Source organism: Physella acuta, unplaced genomic scaffold (genome assembly GCF_028476545.2).
Source record: "Physella acuta isolate Inbredline_101_S28 unplaced genomic scaffold, ASM2847654v3 ptg001663l, whole genome shotgun sequence".
NCBI classification, from domain to species: Eukaryota; Metazoa; Mollusca; class Gastropoda; family Physidae; genus Physella; species Physella acuta.
The window spans coordinates 8,848-28,026 of record NW_026733176.1 but is presented as its reverse complement, the minus strand read 5'-3'; the positions used below and the strand labels follow the sequence as shown (position 1 = coordinate 28,026).

At 36.2% G+C, this 19,179-nt stretch overlaps 2 protein-coding genes across 3 annotated transcripts; both read right to left on the bottom strand.

The window, feature by feature from the left end:
- Positions 1-1,274: 1,274 nt before the first annotated feature.
- On the bottom strand, positions 1,275-18,891 carry LOC131929699 (epithelial membrane protein 1-like). 2 transcript variants are annotated; one of them, XM_059286041.1, is made up of 4 exons: positions 18,847-18,891; positions 4,058-4,266; positions 2,769-2,921; positions 1,275-1,726 (listed from the first exon to the last, which is right to left on the bottom strand). In XM_059286041.1, exons 2-4 carry the CDS (start codon positions 4,242-4,244, stop codon positions 1,581-1,583), a joined length of 486 nt encoding a protein of 161 aa, XP_059142024.1. In that variant the 5' UTR covers positions 4,245-4,266; positions 18,847-18,891; the 3' UTR covers positions 1,275-1,580. The 2 variants fall into 2 exon arrangements, with proteins under 2 accessions (XP_059142024.1, XP_059142023.1); XM_059286040.1 differs by lacking the exon at positions 18,847-18,891 and adding an exon at positions 7,828-7,996.
- LOC131929700 (epithelial membrane protein 1-like) lies at positions 14,698-18,897 on the bottom strand. The gene is made up of 4 exons (XM_059286042.1): positions 18,826-18,897; positions 17,088-17,285; positions 15,675-15,827; positions 14,698-14,945 (listed from the first exon to the last, which is right to left on the bottom strand). The coding sequence occupies exons 2-4, from the start codon at positions 17,266-17,268 to the stop codon at positions 14,797-14,799; spliced, it is 483 nt and encodes a 160-aa protein (XP_059142025.1). The 5' UTR covers positions 17,269-17,285; positions 18,826-18,897; the 3' UTR covers positions 14,698-14,796.
- Positions 18,898-19,179: the final 282 nt, after the last annotated feature.

Below are 19,179 nucleotides of genomic sequence, written 5' to 3'. Positions count from 1 at the left end.
GAGGAATATTATTCTTATTTAGAATGCATTTCTCTATCGGTCAGTATGGATTTATTTTGACATGAGTGACGTGTTTTTTAAAGTTATTAGCTTCCTACGGTATAGCCGGTGGGGTACGAGTTTACCTGCATTCAGTGAGTAGGAAGATAAGGAAGACAGAAGCGACCGATACCCAAGCCAGTATTCGGAGTTGACCGTGTTAAGGGCTGCGGGCTATTGGAGACACCTCCTGAGCCGGTGGTGTCCGTAAAAAAAGGGGAAAAAAGTTATTGGCTTCAAAAGCGGATTGAGATAGTCGCATAGGTATATTATTTGATTACTAATTTTATTATAGCAGAGATAGGTATAATACTTTAATATGTTTTGTGCGAAATATTAGTATGCTTTTTAAGTATAAATATTATTTCATATTTAAAACAATTTATTTCAAATCAAAAGTATAGATCTAATCCTAATCAAATGCGAAAATATTGAAATAAAAATTTAGTGGCTCTTTAAAAACTGGGAACTTATGTAAATTGTAACTTTTGGCTCTTCTGGCTCAAAAAGTTGCCGACCCCTGTTCTAGGTTACACCCAACGTAATAAAATGTATGAGATGAGGTAAGACAAACCTAGTGTAAAAACAAGTTCAATTTCAACCAAGGGACGTAGCTCTATATTTTTGTACAACAAAAATATGCGCAATTATTTCCCTTTTCTCGTATCAATTTTAAAAAGTAGAAAGCATAATTTTTTTTTTTTTTTTCAAATTATGAAAGATAAATAAATGAACTCCACTTCAACTTCCATCTATATTCCTTCATTGATTTTTTAAAAAAAAGTTCTTTTTTTTGGTTATAACTCACAATAAATTTCCACAATATAAAATGATAATTATGTTTGGTGCACACCAGTCAAGACCTAGTTATTTTTTTATCGATCAACATACTGCCAGTGTTTCTTCCAGGCAGTCTAACGCTCCCACTTTAACATTGTCCGCACCCCCCTCCCCTTTCACCAAAAATTCCAAGTGCCCCCCCCCCCCTGAGAAAAAAGTCTGGAAGAAACACTGAATACTGCATGTATGTTTATTTAGGTTGCCGGAATATAATGAAATGAAATTTTCAACACGTTTTTATATTCAATTCTTCAGAGTGTTGCCGAATCCTCAAATTAATTGCCTACCATCAAAAGATCTTGCTGATCTTTAAACATATTTGTTTAAGACTAAACGAAAATCATTAGAGGCATCTTCAAACTTAAGAAAATTAAAAAAAACACACTTTGGTCTGATTGATTATTTAATATATTATTTATAAAATATGATATAAATGATATTTCAAATACACAACTGATAGACAACAACGAATAACGGAGATTTACAATTCAGTCATAACTATAAAGTCGTATTAAAAATTTATCCATTGCTATATATCATGTAATGTTATATAATTCAACCATAACTATAAAGCCGTGTTACAAAATTTAGACATTGCTATAAAGTCATGTAACAAAACTTAGCCATGGCTATATGACAAGTAAAGAATACGATATTATTTAAAACGGCCAGATCAAAACATCTTCGAGAAGTTTCTCAGCTTAGCCAAAAACAGCGACCAGCACTCCGCCAATGGCTGTCAGAATTCCGCCGATGATGTTGAGGATGAAAGAGTAGCCGGCCTTTGCCCCTTGTCCGGGAATGAAGTAGTGGTCGAACACACACACACAGATAATCACACACACCACTGTGGGGTAGATTATCAGCAATAATTGGAGATATGAAATTAAGACATTGGCTGGTTTAATAAGTTTGTTAAGTCACATACAACTAGCGGTCGAGTTCGAACCCCCAGCTCGACTCCGTGCGACGCCCCCGAGACGACCCAGCTCTAATGGGTACCTGACTAACGTCATGGAAAGTAAACTCTACTCCGTCTGTCCAGTAGACCCTAACGTTTGAAATAATACATTGCTTTACTTTTTCTTTACTTACTAGTCGATAAAACACTGTACTCCATACATACTACTAGATCACAAAATATGGAACTATAATTAAATAGGGATGGTGTGGTCGGAGCTTATTCCTGCCAACCCGAAAGTCTGAAGTTGGATCCCTGAGTCAACCCAGCTCTAATGGGTACCCGACTCACATTGGAGAAACTTAGCCGGATGTATATAGTGCTGACGACACTATTCTCCTTGGATAATAAAGGGAAAAGGTGATAGTGATAAAATGTATTTTTTTTGTGACCGTGCCGCGCATATGTTAAGTATGTGTCTAAATATGTATTATGCGTTATGTATAACGTTATGTATATATATATAAATATATATAAATATATATAAATATATATAAATATATATATATATATATATATATATATATATATATATATATATATATATATATATATATATATATATATATATATATATATATATATATATACATAACATTATATATCTGTGTGTGTGTGTGTATCATACACACATGTGCTATGTATTATATGTTGAAACAGACTTACAGGAGGCAGTAGCGTAGCGAGGGGGGGGGCGGGGGGGGGACATATGTCCCCGGGCGCCGACCTTAGGGGGGGCGCCAAATTGAAAGTTTGAGGGGGGGGTGCAAATGAAAAGTTCAAGGGGGGGGGGTGCAAATCGAAAATTTGAGGGGGGGGTGCAAATGAAAAGTTCAAGGGGGGGGTGCAAATCGAAAATTTGCTCCCAAGGGGGCGCCAAATTGAAAGTATGTCCCCGGGCGCCGGGAAGGGTCGCTACGCCTCTGACAGGAGGCGACAGCTGCTACTGCAACGATGATGGCGATGACTTTTTTGTTTTTACCCATCGCAGCCAACACCAAATAGATAACAGCTACGGCGACAGCAGCGATTGCCGCCAACATGCCGAGGATAGCAAAAGCTTCACACACCTCTATCTCTCCTGGTGAAATATAGCAAATAATTCATCACACAAACAGAACAAGACATACTAGTCAAATACTGCAAATAGTTCATCACACAAACAGAACAAGACATACTAGTCAAATACTGCAAATAGTTCATCACACAAACAGAACAGGACATACTAGACAAATACAGCAAATAATTCATCACACAAGCAGAACACACCGGTAACACAATACAAAACTCATCATACAAACAGAAAAAAATAATTCATCACACATGCAAAACATACTTGTAGTATAGCAAATAATTCATCACACAAGCATATTGGTTAATTAAAAATAATTAATTAAGAACACCGAATATGTTTATGCTTAAATATAGGGAAAAAAAATCAGTAGTGAGAATGGTGTTCGCTAAATTAACAGACAGAAAATATAGCTAGACAAAAATACAGCTACACAGAAGATAGGCTACATCTAGACAGAAAATTGATTTAGATAGAAAATACGGCTAGACAGAAAATACATTTAGATAGAATATAGGTTTTTAACTAGAAAAAAAAATAAGACAGAAAATACAAGTAGACAGAAAATAAAACTCGACAGAAAATACAGGAACATTTTGATTGATATTATATAAAAAAAACATAAGCTAGACAGAGCATAGACCTACAGCTAGACAGAAAATACAGCTCGAAAGAAAATATAGCAAGACAGAAAATACAGCTTAACAGAACAAAGAGGAACTTACCGATTGATAAGTATATAAAAGGCGTACAGCTAGTTAGAGCATACAGCTAGACAGAGCATACAACTAGACAGAACACACCAATTGATTGTATATATACCAAACGCCTAGACAAAGGTACATAAAAGCATACAACAAAAACAAAGCATACAGACAGAATATTGTCCGGGGATGGTCCAACTTGACTTTGAGTATAGACAACTGGACTTTGTCTACAGTCAACTTACTTGACCTTGACTATAGACCACTTGACTTTGCCAACAGACATCCTGACTTTGTCTAGAGTCAACTTACTTGACTTAATAGTACAGACAACTTATTTGACTTTAGACAACTTGACTTTGTCTACAGAACACTTGACTTAGGACAGACCACTTACTTGACTTTGTCTACAGACAACATGACTTAGGACAGACCACTTACTTGACTTTGTTGTGAAGCTGACACATAGTCCCAAACCACAGGCCTCCCACAGGCCCATGGTGCTGCTGTGGTAACTGTTGACCACCCACTCTGGCGTCGATAACCCCACGATCTCCAGCAACAGACCAACACCGGCCACCACCAGACCAATGAAGAACGTCACACCAACACTACCTGGTAGCGCCATCACGATGCAGTAGATTTTAAACCTAACATAGGATGTAATGCTACTATCAACAATTTAGTCAAATATAATTTTTTTTTTCATAAAGAAAGGTTATAATGATATCTGGGTCGTTAGCCATGTCATTTTTCCCCTATATTAATTAATATATATTAATTAATTATGTTATTCATTTAAATAAGCTTATTTTAGTTTTAATTTTTAAAAATACAAATGATTTTTTGCATAAAATTCCCCAGTACTCCCCCCTTCACAACCAAGTTCGACACGAATGTAAAACCACACAAGCTGGTTTGTGTGAGTTACGTCAGCACTATTAACCCCTCTTCCACCCCCCCCCCCCCCCCACACACACACACACACACAAACATACACCTTTCAACGTCGGTTTTGCAGGTTTCCGTTGCCATAGTTACTAATGTGATTGTAAATACACTGTCCGTTTTATTATTAGCTTAAAACAGGGGTTCCCAACCCTGTGTCCGCGGGCGCAATGGCGCCAGCTGAACGATTCGTATGTGCCCGCCTCACACTATTTGACAGAGACAGAAATTTTTTCATAAACATTATTTTAAAATATGATTTATTTTTATTCATTTGTTACAGTTTTAATTTTTTTGTTACTGCCTAGGTTTATTGAATATGTTCGATACTTGTCCCAACTTGTCTAGCGGCGAGCCAGACTGCACTATTTACGTTTTGTAAATACGTTTCTCTGTGTGTATGCAATTTGAAAAAAAATGCCAAATAATTTTATTATTTTGAAACATTTTTGTTTATTATTTATTAATACATTATGACTATAATAAAATAAGATAAGAAGAAAATAAATTATGGGAAAATTACAAGTTATGGAAGGAGTTTGTCGATTTAAAATAGGTGGTGCCCGCCACCCTACCGATATTTTAGAATGTGCTCTAGAGTAAAAAAGGTTGGGAACCCCTGGCTTAAATTATTATTTACATGATTCTAACACCACAACTTTTACAAATGAGCGTGTTCTATTTAGTCCTTTACTACAAGACCTATAATGCCACCAAAGATATTACCAAAGATATTTTTTTAAATAACATTTGCGATTCTGCAGCAGTAAATGTATAAGCCATTTTCCTTTTATCTCGATGGTCTTTAAGTAGATATTTGGTGTTGATTATTTAACTGGTTTTATTGGTCCTTAGGATAATGTTTCAGGTGTTTATGATGGTATTGTGTCATGATGTAGACAGCGTCGTCATGATGTTGTCATGCTGTGGTCATGATGTGCTGATGATGTGCTCATAATACAGTCACCAATTACACATAACGTGATTACCGCGTGATCAGCAGGCAGACATTGTGACAAAAGTGATGGAAATGATAAACCTAAAATGAGCATGTTTACAATATTTTGGTGGAGAGTAAGGTATTCACTGGAGAATCCGGCCCACGCCCAGGTAAATTAAGGACAGGTAAGACAAGAGTGTCTGACAGTCAGTCATACGTCACATGGTTGGGTTCACCGAAAGGGGCGGGGGAGGAGGAGCGGTAGAGGATGATGTCGGAGATAAACACGACATCCTTTTCGGCACAGGAGTGACCAACCTACTTTTCTCTCTCTCACACACTCATATATATATACTAGCTGCATCCCGTGCTCCGCCACGGTAAATCCTTTTAAGTGTACCAACTTGGGAACAGAATAAAACTAAACACAACACAAACGAACGCAAAAAACAAACACAACACTCATAACATAAACACAATGCAATCATAAAGGCATATTGCTCACAGTCTAGCCCGTAGCGCCAAATCGCACCCTTTCCGAGCGCCCGCGCACGCCTGACACAGTGAATGACTATTAAACAGAGGCGTAGCGACCCTTTCCGGCGCCCAGGGACAAACTTTCGATTTGACCCCCCCCCCCCCTCAAACTTACGATTTGTACCCCCTCCCCTCAAAATTTCAATTTCCACCCCACCCTTTTAAATTTATGATTTGACCCCCCCCCCCTCCCCTCAGACTTTAGATTTGCACCACTTTTGATTTGAAATTCGCCCCGCTCAAACTTTAGATTTGCACCCCCCCCCCCTCCATCGCTACGCCTCTCCTATAAAATCCCCAGCTTGTCGGCAAACCGAAAGATAGAAAATAATTAGTAAAACATAGGTTCAGTGTATACAAAAAATAATAGCCAATATTTAAAATATCCGTGTTTTACCTACCATATATCACTTTATCAATTCACGCATTTTTTTTTCCAGTACTTTAAATTTTAAAAAATTCATAAAAAACGTTTTAATAACAAGCTTTTATGTAATGATGCACTAAAAAGTAGAAAATAAATTATAGACTACTATTTAAATAACTATAAAGAAAAGCGTGGGTGTCTTCCTTAACATTAGTAAAGGTATCCAATAGATACTAAAGTGACCCACGCTTTTCTTTATAGTTATTTAAATAGTAGTCTATAATTTATTTTCTACTTTTTAGTGCATCATTACATAAAAGCTTGTTATTAAAACGTTTTTTATGAATTTTTTTTCAGTACTTTACATGTTTTATCTACAATAGAGTTACATGACTAAAAACCATTGCGCGCCTACTGAATATCACGTTCAGTAGGCGCGCAATGGTTTTTGAACGCAGCCATTACGTGGTCGTGATGGCGCAGCTATTGATGACGCGTGTGGTGTGGTTGGCTAGACATGCCTACTAATTCGGTCCAAATTTTAATTAATTCATAAAAAATCAATTAGGCATCCAATTAAGTCAAATTTAGTTTCAGATTGCATTGTCTTCATGTCTTGACCCACGTGCCAACTGTGAATCGTGTCGGTCAAGTAGAACTGTCCGAATTTTCACTCCTGCGTTTCCGTCTAGACAGACTGACGACAGACTGACGACAGACTGACGAGGAAGTGAGTTAAATAAAAGCTTGTAAAAATTTACAATAGTTTCGTAACTAAAACCATTGCGCACCCAATGAATGTGATGACGCGTCTATAATAGTGCGAAATAGTTGAATGAAAATTATAAGTATTAAACAGTACGTTAAGTGAATAAAATAAATAAAAGATTGCCTTTTATCAATCCATGCTAATTATAATTTTCTAACAATAATTTCCTCTTCCACATCCGCACAATTTGCATTCACATTTTGCTAATTATATTATTGCAACACTAATTCCTTCTAGGATGCCCGTAGATTTGCATTCACATTTTTTTAATTAGCGTGAGTTTAATTTATTTTTAAATTACCTCCCTTATCAAAATTAGAAAAAAGAGTTAAATTACTAAATTTTGCCTTAACTGACATTTCGTCTTATACTGCCTTTGATTAGAGTCTGACATTTGTTTCATTGTCTTTCAGCGGACCATTTAAACACATAAACCCCATGTAATAATTTATTGTGCGTTTTACAAGTTACTTTATAACGGTATGGCATGTTAACCTAATTACGAGCGTCTTACAATTGCTAGGCTGTGTTTATTCATTTTTACTATATTATAATTCTGTCCTTTAAAACATGGCTATTTTGTTAAACGCATTTTTTTTCGATTTATTTAAACAACAATTTTTTTACTTGAAAAAAATAGCAACACTTACCTTTGGTTGTTTTGTACAAAAGTTTTCACCAAATATGCGCAATAACTAGGAAATGGACTAGTCACGGGTTCACATTGTCTCCCCTGTGTAAGTGTAACCAATGGATTGTCCCCCTTCGCAGTACCGCGTCAAAACAAACGGGTCCACACAAAAACTCGAAAAACACGTTCTGGGTGACGTCACGAGGTCGCGTGTGTGTGTGTTTATGTGTGTGTGTGTGTGAGTGTGTGTTTGTGTGTGTGTTTGTGTGTGTAGGTGTGTGTGTAGGTGTGTGTGTAGGTGTGTGTGTGTGTAGGTGTGTGAATGGGGGGTTGGGACTATGAGAGTGGTGTATTTATGGCTGGTGGTGGTGTGAATCGTATCTAAACAAAACAAAGCAGGAAACTCGCAGCTGTGATCTGTACTTGGGTCATTAGTCAAAATTGTTGCTGTCATAACTGATGTGTGCACTTCTAGCCTACATTAGGTAGCCTTACATAATGAGTCATTTATTAGTCATTTATTGTCATTTATTGCCTCTGTAATCAGATGGACACAAACGTTAGGTAGCCTTACATAATGAGTCATTTACTAGTAATTTATTGTCATTTATTGCCTTGGTAATTAGATGGACACAAACGTTTGGTAATGTTTCATAATTGGTCATTTAATGGTTGAATAATTAATGTAGCTAGAAAAACAATTCTTATACACGTAGAATACGTACCACGCATGACGTCCTGCATATTAAATTTAAGGTTTAATTTACTGCTAAGATTAAGGGTTGATTTAAGGACATGTAGGGTTCGTGTAATTTTAAAGTTATTGTAATTAACTTAAATCCCCCATTATATCTATTTAGTTCGTATTTTAAAATTAATTTGATATCGTGAAATAATATCCTAATTTGTGTCCACCCCACCCTCCCCTCAACACTATTAAAAATATTTTCGTCTTTGACCGCAGACCTAATTTTAAATGGCCGCCTACCTGACATACGTTGTTTACGTGGGTTACGCTTAAAATAGCCCACACACCTGAAAATAACAATCAGCCTAATTAGATGACTCACCTGTAAATTAAATTGCCCAGCAACCTCGTTTCATTATTTAAAAAAAAAACAGCATAGTATTAGCCCAACTATTGTTGTATAAGCTCAGCCATTATAGTACTAGTTCAACTATTGTTGTATAAGTTCAGCTATTGTTATATAAATCCAACCATTGTTGTATAAATCCAACCTTTTTGTATAAATCCAATAATTATATAAATACAATACTTCTTGTATACATCGAAACATTGTTGTATAAATCCAACTATGATTGTATAAATCCAACCATGGTTGTATAAATCTAACCTGTGTTGTATAAATCCAACAATTGTTGTATAAATCAAAATGTTATTTTGTAAATATAGCCATTGTCGTATGAATATCCATTGTTGTATTAATCCAATCATACAAATCTAAAATTTGCTGTATAAATACAACCATTGTTGTATGAATCCAACTATGATTGTATAAATCCAATCTTTGTTGTATAAATCCAAATCTTGTATAAATCCAACCACTGCTGTAAGCATCCAACAATGGTTGTGTCAGCAAGTTAGAGTTAAGCAGTGAAGCCTAATCAAGCTACCCACTGCGCCATTCATTGTTTGTTTATTCACCTGCCCTGTGTGATTGCAACATAAAAAAATAATAAAAAAAACGTTTTAATAACAAGCTTTTATATACTAATGCACTAAAAAGAATAAAATAAATTATACACTACTATTTAAATTACTGTAAAGAAAAGCGTGGGTCTTTTTCTAAATATTAGTAAAAGTATCCAATAGATACATAAGGGACCCACGCTTTTCTTTATATTTATTTAAATAGTAGTGTATAATTTATTTTATACTTTTTAGTGCATTAGTATATAAAAGCTTGTTATTAAAATGTTTTTCTGAAATTTTTTTAGTAGGCCTATGTAATGGATTGACGATAGAAGCGTGTGGTTGTATATAAACGTTTATTGGGTCTAACTACATGACGATAACCAGAGAGGAAGGAAGTACAATGCACAAGGGACATCACTCAAGATAACAATATAAATATAATACTAATACAGAAGAGTGAGTTCCCTTGACCTCACAATTATCTCAATCTATTACATCCCTTTACCCTTAGAACACAATAACACATCTCTCAATAGAACAATTGATAGTATCCTAAAATCACCAATTATATTGTAACATGAACACTATGGTAGATTACATCCTTACAAACAATGCACAATATGCTACAACATAATCAAGATACAAAACAATGATGTCAAAGTCCTTTTGACCTTTAAAATCATAGGTCTAACTTATTTGGGACTTTGATTGTCCTGTTTGACCTTCTCTGTGGCTTTTGATTTGGTGACTCAATATTCTGACCATCTGGATTCTCTATCTCAGGAGGTCTAGGATTTAAATCATTAACTCCAGAATTTACATTTTCTGACTCCAGACAACTTGGTTCACTCATATCAACAGAACTTGGTTGTGGAACAAACTGAGTTGGTGTGAACTGTTCAGATTTGGTGGGATTGATAGATTCACACTTATTATCTGCACAAGTTATTTTTAACTTTATAAGGCACAGGTCCTGTACATTGAACAATTTGACCTGGTATCCATTTTTCCTTTCTCCCATAATTTCTTAGATACACATTCTTATTAACACCAAATTCTCTTCAATGGATGTTTTGTCATGATTTAATGGAACTATTTTTGAATTGGCATCTGAAAGTATTATGCTGTTATTCAGATCCTTGACTGACATAGATTTCTTTGATTGATCACATTCCTTCTTACTTAAAACATTTGAAATTGCCATATCACCATAATCATTTATTAAGTTACAAATACTTTGTTTAGGCAACTCTGACTGATAATGGACTGCATCTTCTCCATCTTTTATATTATCTTCACAAAGGTTTTTATTTCTTATTTTATATGGCCTTAAGTCATCATTCACAGACTCTTCAGGCCAACCATTCTTACAGTACTCATATACTTTTATTAAGCACTCATCTTTTTGTGTTTCTCTTTTAATATCATTCACATTTATATTGGAGTTATCCATGATAGTGAAGAGAACAAATACATCTTCTGGTACATAGCTAAGGCTTTGGTTTTTTAAAGGTAATCTACTAAGACTATCTGCACTATTCTCAGATCCAGGTTTGTATTTCAATTCATAATTGTATGCAGTTAGTGTGATAGCCCATCTTTGAATTCTTGGTGAGGCATGCTCAGGTAGGGTTTTGTTTTCTCCAAATAAACCTAGCAATGGTTTATGATCTGTAAAGATGGTGAACTTCCTACCAAACAGAAACTTATGAAATTTCTTAACACCAAAAATGATGCCTAAGCCTTCCCTATCTAACTGAGAATAATTTTTCTCAGCCTGGTTCAAAGATCTACTGGCAAAAGCAATGGGTCTGTCACCCTTCTCATCCATGTGGGACAAGACTGCTCCTACACCATCTGGTGAAGCATCACATGTCAATACAAGTCTTTTCCCTGGGTCATAGTGAGTTAGTAAGGTGTCAGAAGACAAAGCCTCTTTTGCTGTATTAAAAGCAGCTTCTTGTTGTTTACCCCAGTGCCAAGTTGCATTTTTCTGTAGCAGCTTGTACAGTGGTGATAGTTTACCAGACAGATTCCCTATGAACTTTGCATAGTAATTTATCAAGCCCAAAAAAGCTCTTAGTTGTTGGGTATTTTCAGGTTTGGGTGCTTCTTTAATGGCTTTTGTTTTCTCAGGTTGAGGTCTGATGCCTTGTTTGCTCAATATATAACCAAGAAAACTAATTTCTGTCAGCATGAATTGACATTTATCATTGTTCATCTTTAAACCTTTTTCACCAACTATTTTCAAGACTTTATCAAGTGTTTTAAGATGTTCAGTGTCATTCTTACCAGTTATGTACACATTGTCAAAGTAAACAGAAACATTTGGAATATCCTTAAAAATACTGTCCATGACAGCTTGGAAAATTCCAGGGCTGGATGATATACCAAAACATAGTCTTTCATATTGGTAGAGTCCTTTATGTGTGTTTATTGTCGTATAGACTTTTGAATCTGGATGCAGTTCTAGTTGAGTGTAAGCATGACTAAAGTCCAATTCAGTGAATTTGTCTCCTCCTGCCAAATTCAAAGAAATTTCCTCAATGTTAGGAATAGGGTACCTATTTAGCTCTATTTGCTTATTCAGTGTAGTTTTGTAGTCTCCACAAATTCTTACAGAACCATCCTTCTTTAACGCTGGCACAATGGGCGTTGCCCAATCGGAATAGTCTACCTTCTTTATGATGCCATTAGATTCCAATCTACTTAGCTCATTTTCAATTTTATTTCTCATTGCATAAGGTGGAACTCTAGCTTTGCAGTATCTTGGATTTGTGTCTTTAATGCTTATCTTCACTGTTCTATCATTTAGTAATCCTGGATTACTAAAAACACTTTCATTTTCAGATATAACTTTATCTATTGAAGTAAGACTAGATTCTCTTATATTGTTCAATGAACATATACTCTTCCAATTTAACTTAAGATCACTTAACCAGTTCCTACCTAGTAATGGTGGTCCATTTCCTTCAACCACAAGAAGAGGAAGTTTAACACTTTGACCATTATAACTTACATGAACCATACACTCTCCTATTACCGGAACATTGTCACCAGTGTATGTTGTTAGACACTTGTGACATGGCTGTAGAGGCACTGATCCTCCTGTGACAGCGTCAAAGTCCTTCTTTGTGATGACTGTTAGAGATGCTCCAGTGTCAAGTTGGAAGCTGATGCTCTTACCGTTTATACAAACTGGTACATTGATGGGAGCATGACTTTTTGATTTCACAGAGAACAGGCTGAAATCCGGCTGCAAATCAATTTGAGCATTTTCACTGGTAGAGTGGTTCATTGGTTGGGTTAGGTAGTCTTGGTGAGAGTTAACATAGTGCTGCCTTTGGTTGCGGTACTGTCTTGACTGGCTAGATTTAGCGACAGACGAAGACTTTGCAAAGCAGGCCTTAGCAATGTGACCTTGCTTACTGCACTTATAACAAGTTGCAGACTTGAACTTGCACCGATGAGATGCATGGGGACCTTTGCATCGATGACATTTTTGATAATTATTATTAGATTTAGATCTAAGATTTGAACGTGCAGGCTGTTTAGCATAAGTTGAAATGCTCTGATGGGGTTGGTGTTTATTGACTAACCTGCTGTTTACTGCATGGATCTCTGAAGGTGCTAGAGATCTCGCCGCCTCGGATGACTGCTGGAATAAAGTTGCGAGTTGTATTGCTTTTTCTAATGTTAGATCTGACTCGAGCAGCAACTTTCTTTGAACATCAGGGCTGTTTAGACCTGTCACAAACTTTTCACATAGTCTGTCAGACAGCGTATCGCCGAATTCACAAAATTTACTTAGATGACGTAAAGCAGCAACATATTCTGATATTGACTCGTTTGGTTGACGAGTCCTACTGTCAAATCTAGCTCGACATAGAAACTTTGATGGGGTAGGCGCATGGTGGTCTGTTAGCAATTTGCTCAGCTCGTTAAAGCTCTTGGTAGTTAGACTAGCTGGTGCGCATAAGTCTTTTAGTAGCCTAAATTGTTGAGGCCCTATGACTGTTAACAAAACAGCTCTCTTTTTGGCTTCTATCGTCACGTCGTTTGCTTCAAGGTAAAAGCTTAACCTATCTAGGTAATCTTGAATGATTTCATCATTCGAATCAAATTCTTTTATTTGGCCATACAGCGCCATTATTCTAGAAATACTTAGCTAATAAGCTCTAGCAAACCTCTTTTTTGCGTAAGTAGGTGCTCTTTCTAGTAGATTTTTATCCTCGTCGCCAAAATGTGATGGATTGACGATAGAAGCGTGTGGTTGTATATAAACGTTTATTGGGTCTAACTACATGACGATAACCAGAGAGGAAGGAAGTACAATGCACAAGGGACATCACTCAAGATAACAATATAAATATAATACTAATACAGAAGAGTGAGTTCCCTTGACCTCACAATTATCTCAATCTATTACAGCCTACTTTACATGTTTTATTTACACTAGAGTTGCATGACTTAAAACCATTGCGCACCTATTGAACGTAATGACGCGTGTCTAATAAGGCGGAATAGTCCGATGAGACTGCCTACTAATCTGATCAAAATTTAAATTAATTCATAAAAAACTAATCAGCCAACCAATTAAGTCAAATTAAATCTCATGTTGCAATGTCTTTATGCCTTGACCCACGTATCAACTACGAATCGTATCTGTCAGTTAGAAGTGCCTGCAATTTCGCTCTGGCGTTTCAATCTAGAATGACGACAGACTGACGACAGAGGAAGTGAGTTAAATAAAAACGTGTAAAAAAATTTCATACAGAAACGTTTTAATAACAAGCTTTTATGTAATAATGCACTAAAAAGGAGAAAACAAATTATAGACAATAAATTACCACAATATAAAATGATAATTATGTTTGGTGCACACTAGTCAACGCCTACTTATTTTTTTCACCTCAACATACTGCATGTATGTTTATTTAGGTGGCCGAAATATATATTTATGATGCCACGTAATGAAATTTTCAACACGTTTTTATAATCAATTCTTCAGATATTAGAGTGTTGCTGAATCCTCAGATTAATTGCCTACCATCAAACGATCTTGCTGATCTTTAAACATGTTTGTTTAAGACTAAACAAAAATTCATCAGCGGGGTCTTCATACTTAAGAAAATAAAAAAATAACACACACTTTAGTTGATTATTTAATATATTATTTACAAAATATGATATAAATGATAATATAAATATACAACTGATAGACAACAATAAATACCGGATATATACAATTCAGCCATAACTATAAAGTTGCAAAATTTAGACATTGCTATATATATTGTAATGTTATGTAGTTCAACCACAACTATAAAGTCATGTTACAGAAACAGCGACCAGCACTCCGCCAATGGCTGTCAGAATTCCGCCGATGATGTTGAGGATGAAAGAGTAGCCGACCTTTGCCCCTTGTCCGAGGATGAAGTAGTGGTCGAACACACACACACAGATAATCACACACACCACTGTGGGGTAGATTATGGAGATATGAAAGCATAAGACAGGGGTCGGCAACCTTTTGAGACAGAAGAGCCAAAAGTCCCAATGTACACAATTTCCCTGATTTTAAAGAGCCACTAACATTTTTTATTTATTTATATATATATATATATATATATATATATATATTCTGAGGAGTTTTGAAAGTAAAATAAAATAATTATTAATAATTGAGCATATAGCTGAAAAGCCGCCTCTTTAAATCAAAAGAGCCGCATGCGGCTCGCGCGACGCGGGTTGCCGACCCCGGTATAAGACATTGGTTGGTTTGATAAGTTTGTTAAGTCACACACAACTAGCGGTCGAGTTCGAATCCCCTAGCTCAACTCCGTACGACACCCCCCCCCCACCCCACCTCCCCCCTGAGACTATCGTTAAGGGTCCCTGAGTTCACCCAGCTCTAATGGGTACCCGACTCACACTATTCCCCTTGGATACTAACGGTAAATGATGATGTTGATAACATGTATGTTTATGTGGTCAACGTACGTGCCGCATCAATATCAAGTATTCTTCTAAATATGTAGTTAACTGTACGTACATACATATATACATATATATGTGTGTTTGTGTCGATGAATGTTGTATGAGTGTTATCAGTGTTATGTGTGTGTCTTTACCTTATATATGTGTATATCATATACACATACGTATATGTATTATATGTTGCAACCTGACAAATGAAACAGACTTACACGACGCAACAGCTGCTACAGCAACGATGATGGCGATGATTTTTTTGTTTTTACCAATCGCATCCAACACCAAATAGATAACAGCTAAGTCAACAGCAGCTACGGCCGCCAAAGTACCGAGGATAGCAAAAGCTTCACACACCTCTATCTCTCCTGGTGAAGTATAACATATAATTCATCACTCAAGCAGAACACACTGGTACTACAACATATAATTCATCACACAAGCAGAACACACTGTTAAATACATCAAATAATTCATCACACAAGCATAATATATTGGTTAATTAAAAATAAGTAATTAAGAACACTATGTTTATGCTTAAATATAGAAAAAAAATATCAATAGTGAGCATGGCGTTTGCTAAACTAACAGACATAAAATATGGCTAGACATAAAAATAGCTAGAAAGAAAATAGAGCTAGACAGAAAATATAGCTAGACAGATAATATAGCTAGATAGAAAATATAGCTAGACAGAAAATATAACTAGACAGAATATATAGCTAGACAGAAAATATAGCTAGACAGAACACAGAGGAACATACCGATAGATAAGTATATAAAAGGCATACAGCTGGACTAGAAGCCAGAACGGAAACAGGGAATTACCTCCCCCCCCTCCCACCGTCAATAACCCCCCGGACATCCCGCCCATATTTTATCCCCCGGAGTAATTACCCCCTTGTCAATTAGCCCCAGCCCAGTAGGACTCCCCCCCCCCCCCAGTAAGGGTTAGGACTAGAGTTTGGGTTTGGGTTTGGGTTAGGGCTAGGGTTAGAATTTGGAAAGGGATAGGGATAGGGATAGGGATAGGGATAGGGATAGGGATAGGGATAGGGATAGGGATAGGGATAGGGATAGGGATAGGGATAGGGATAGGGATAGGGATAGGGATAGGGATAGGGATAGGGATAGGGATAGGGATAGGGATAGGGATAGGGATAGGGATAGGGATAGATTAGGGATAGGGATAGATTAGGGATAGGGATAGATTAGGGATAGGGATAGGGATAGGGATAGTGTTAAGGTTAAGGTTAGGGTTAGGGATAGGGATAGGGATAAAGATAACTTTAAGGATAATGATAAGAATGGTGATAGAGATAGAGATAGAGATAGAGATAGAGATATAGGGATAGGAATAGGGATAGGGATAGGTTCAGAGTTAGGCTTAAACCAATGTGTATATATATATACCCCTGTGTATACGGTCACCATTGGGGAACAAACTTAACACCAAATGCCTAGACAAAGGTACATAAAGGCACATAACAAAAACAAAGCATACAGACATAATATTGTCCGGGGAAGGTTCAACTTGACTATAGACAACTTGACTTTGTCCGCAGTCAACTTACTTGACTTAGGACAGACAACTTGACTTAGGACAGACAACATGACAGACCACTTACTTGACTTTGTTGTATAGCTAACACATTTTCCCATAGCACAGGCCGCCCACAGGCCTGCTGTAGTATGTAGGTACACAGCCCACTCTGGCGTCGACAACCCAACGATCTCCAGAAACAGGCCAACACCGACAACCACCAGACCAACGAAGAACGTCACAGCAACATTGCTTGCTTGCGCCATTACAGTTGAGTTTAAACCTAGCAGAGGATGTAATGCTACAATCAACAATTTAATCAACGAGAAAAATGTCCCGTTGAGGAAGGATACAACGGGCGCTAGGTTGATGGTGCTGTCTATTTTCTCTAAACTAAAACCAAAACCAAAATCACCGCCTTAATTCAATTTAACCGGAAACGAAAAATGACATTGAAAACGGATTTTTATCAAGAATCGGTACTTTAATTTATACAAAATATAGTCATAGGCATATCCCTAAACCATGCACCTAATCTCATTCATGACAAGAGTCGCATTTAGAGTTTCTTTCAGGCAACTCTACTTGGGAGGTGGGGGCTCAGCCAGTGGCGGAACTAGAAAAAAATGGCCACCCCGCAAAAAAATTGTTTAGGTCCCCCCATATATATATATATATATATATATATATATATATATATATATATATATATATATATATATATATATATATATATATATATATATATATATATATATATATGGGGGGACCTATGATTATTTTTATGTTTTTTTGTATTTATATTATTAATTTTAAATACATTTCCTTTTTATACATGGTCATTCTTTAGTAAGTACTTTATGAAAAAATATTTAGTAAGAGAAGTAATTGCTTTTTAATTTGTTTAGTACAAATCTACTAAAAGGAGCTTATGAGCACCCCAATTTGACTATTTAAAAAAGGGAAATAAGTCATGGAAGTGGTTTGAACGTTTGCTTATCTTTGTTAAGTTTAATTGTAGAAGAGAGAGGACTTGGCTGTGGTTTAAAAAGAAAGGGAAAAAGAATATACAAGAGCGTGGGGTGGTGTCTATAAAACTCTACGTCACCTGTCCCACATTAAATGAGCATGTTTAAAATATTTTGGTGGAGAGATAGGTAATCACTGGAGAATCCGCCCAGGTAAAATAAGGAGAGGTAAGACAGGAGTGTCTGACAGTCATACGTCACATGGTTGTGTTCAACCGAAGGTTGTGGGGGGGGGGGGGGGGGAGTAGCGGTAGAAGATGATGTCGGAGATAAACTCGACATCCTTTTCAGCACAGGAGTGACCAACTTACTGTCACCCACACACATACATACATGTGTTTGTGTGCATACATACACACATTATATATATATATAAATATATATATATATATATATATATATATATATATATATATATATATATATATATATATATATATATATAATGTGTGCATACATACACACATTATATATATATATATATATATATATATATATATATATATATATATATATATATATATATATATATGTGTGTGTGTGTGTGTGTGTGTATGTGTGCCTGCCTAAGTGGCCAGGTACGTGCTAGCCGTTGTGAGAAACTACGACCGCCGTTCGTCTAAAGGGAGGACATCTACTGTTAGTGTGAGTGACGCCTTTAGGGATGCCATAACACATATTTCAACTTCTGTCTGTGGGGTAAACTCCACCAAATTGGACATCGCTGTTGGGATTTGAACACATTTGAACAAATATAAAACAGCAATTATTTCTTGAAAAAAAATCAACACTTACCTTTGGTTGCTTGGTTCAAACCTTTTCACCAAATATGCGCAATAACTAGGAAATAGACAAGTCACGGATCCATATGGTCTCCCCTTCCCAAGTGTAACCAATGGATTTTCCCTCTTTCGATATCCGCGTAAAAACAGAAGGGTCCAAACAAATTCACAGAAAAACCCGTGTGTGTATGTGTGTGTCTGTTTGTGTGTCAATCATTTAATTAAGTGGAATTATAATTTTTTTCTATAAATCGGTTGATTGAACAAGTAGGGTTCATGTTATTTTAATGTTTTGTAATTAACTTAAATCCCCCACTATATCTATTTAGTTCGTATTTTAAAATCGATTTTATAACGTGAATAATAA

Excerpts from the sequence above, each read along its gene's own strand:
- LOC131929699 (XM_059286041.1), bottom strand. The coding sequence starts at position 4,244 with ATGGCGCTACCAGGTAGTGTTGGTGTGACGTTCTTCATTGGTCTGGTG. Across the intron at positions 2,922-4,057 it reads CAGCTTCACAACAAAGTCAA|GAGAGATAGAGGTGTGTGAA; the intron begins GTAAGTGGTCTG and ends ATATTTCACCAG. Across the intron at positions 1,727-2,768 it reads AGTAGCAGCTGTCGCCTCCT|TGGTGTGTGTGATTATCTGT; the intron begins GTCAGAGGCGTA and ends TCTACCCCACAG.
- LOC131929700 (XM_059286042.1), bottom strand. The coding sequence starts at position 17,268 with ATGGCGCAAGCAAGCAATGTTGCTGTGACGTTCTTCGTTGGTCTGGTG. Across the intron at positions 15,828-17,087 it reads TAGCTATACAACAAAGTCAA|GAGAGATAGAGGTGTGTGAA; the intron begins GTAAGTGGTCTG and ends ATACTTCACCAG. Across the intron at positions 14,946-15,674 it reads TGTAGCAGCTGTTGCGTCGT|TGGTGTGTGTGATTATCTGT; the intron begins GTAAGTCTGTTT and ends TCTACCCCACAG.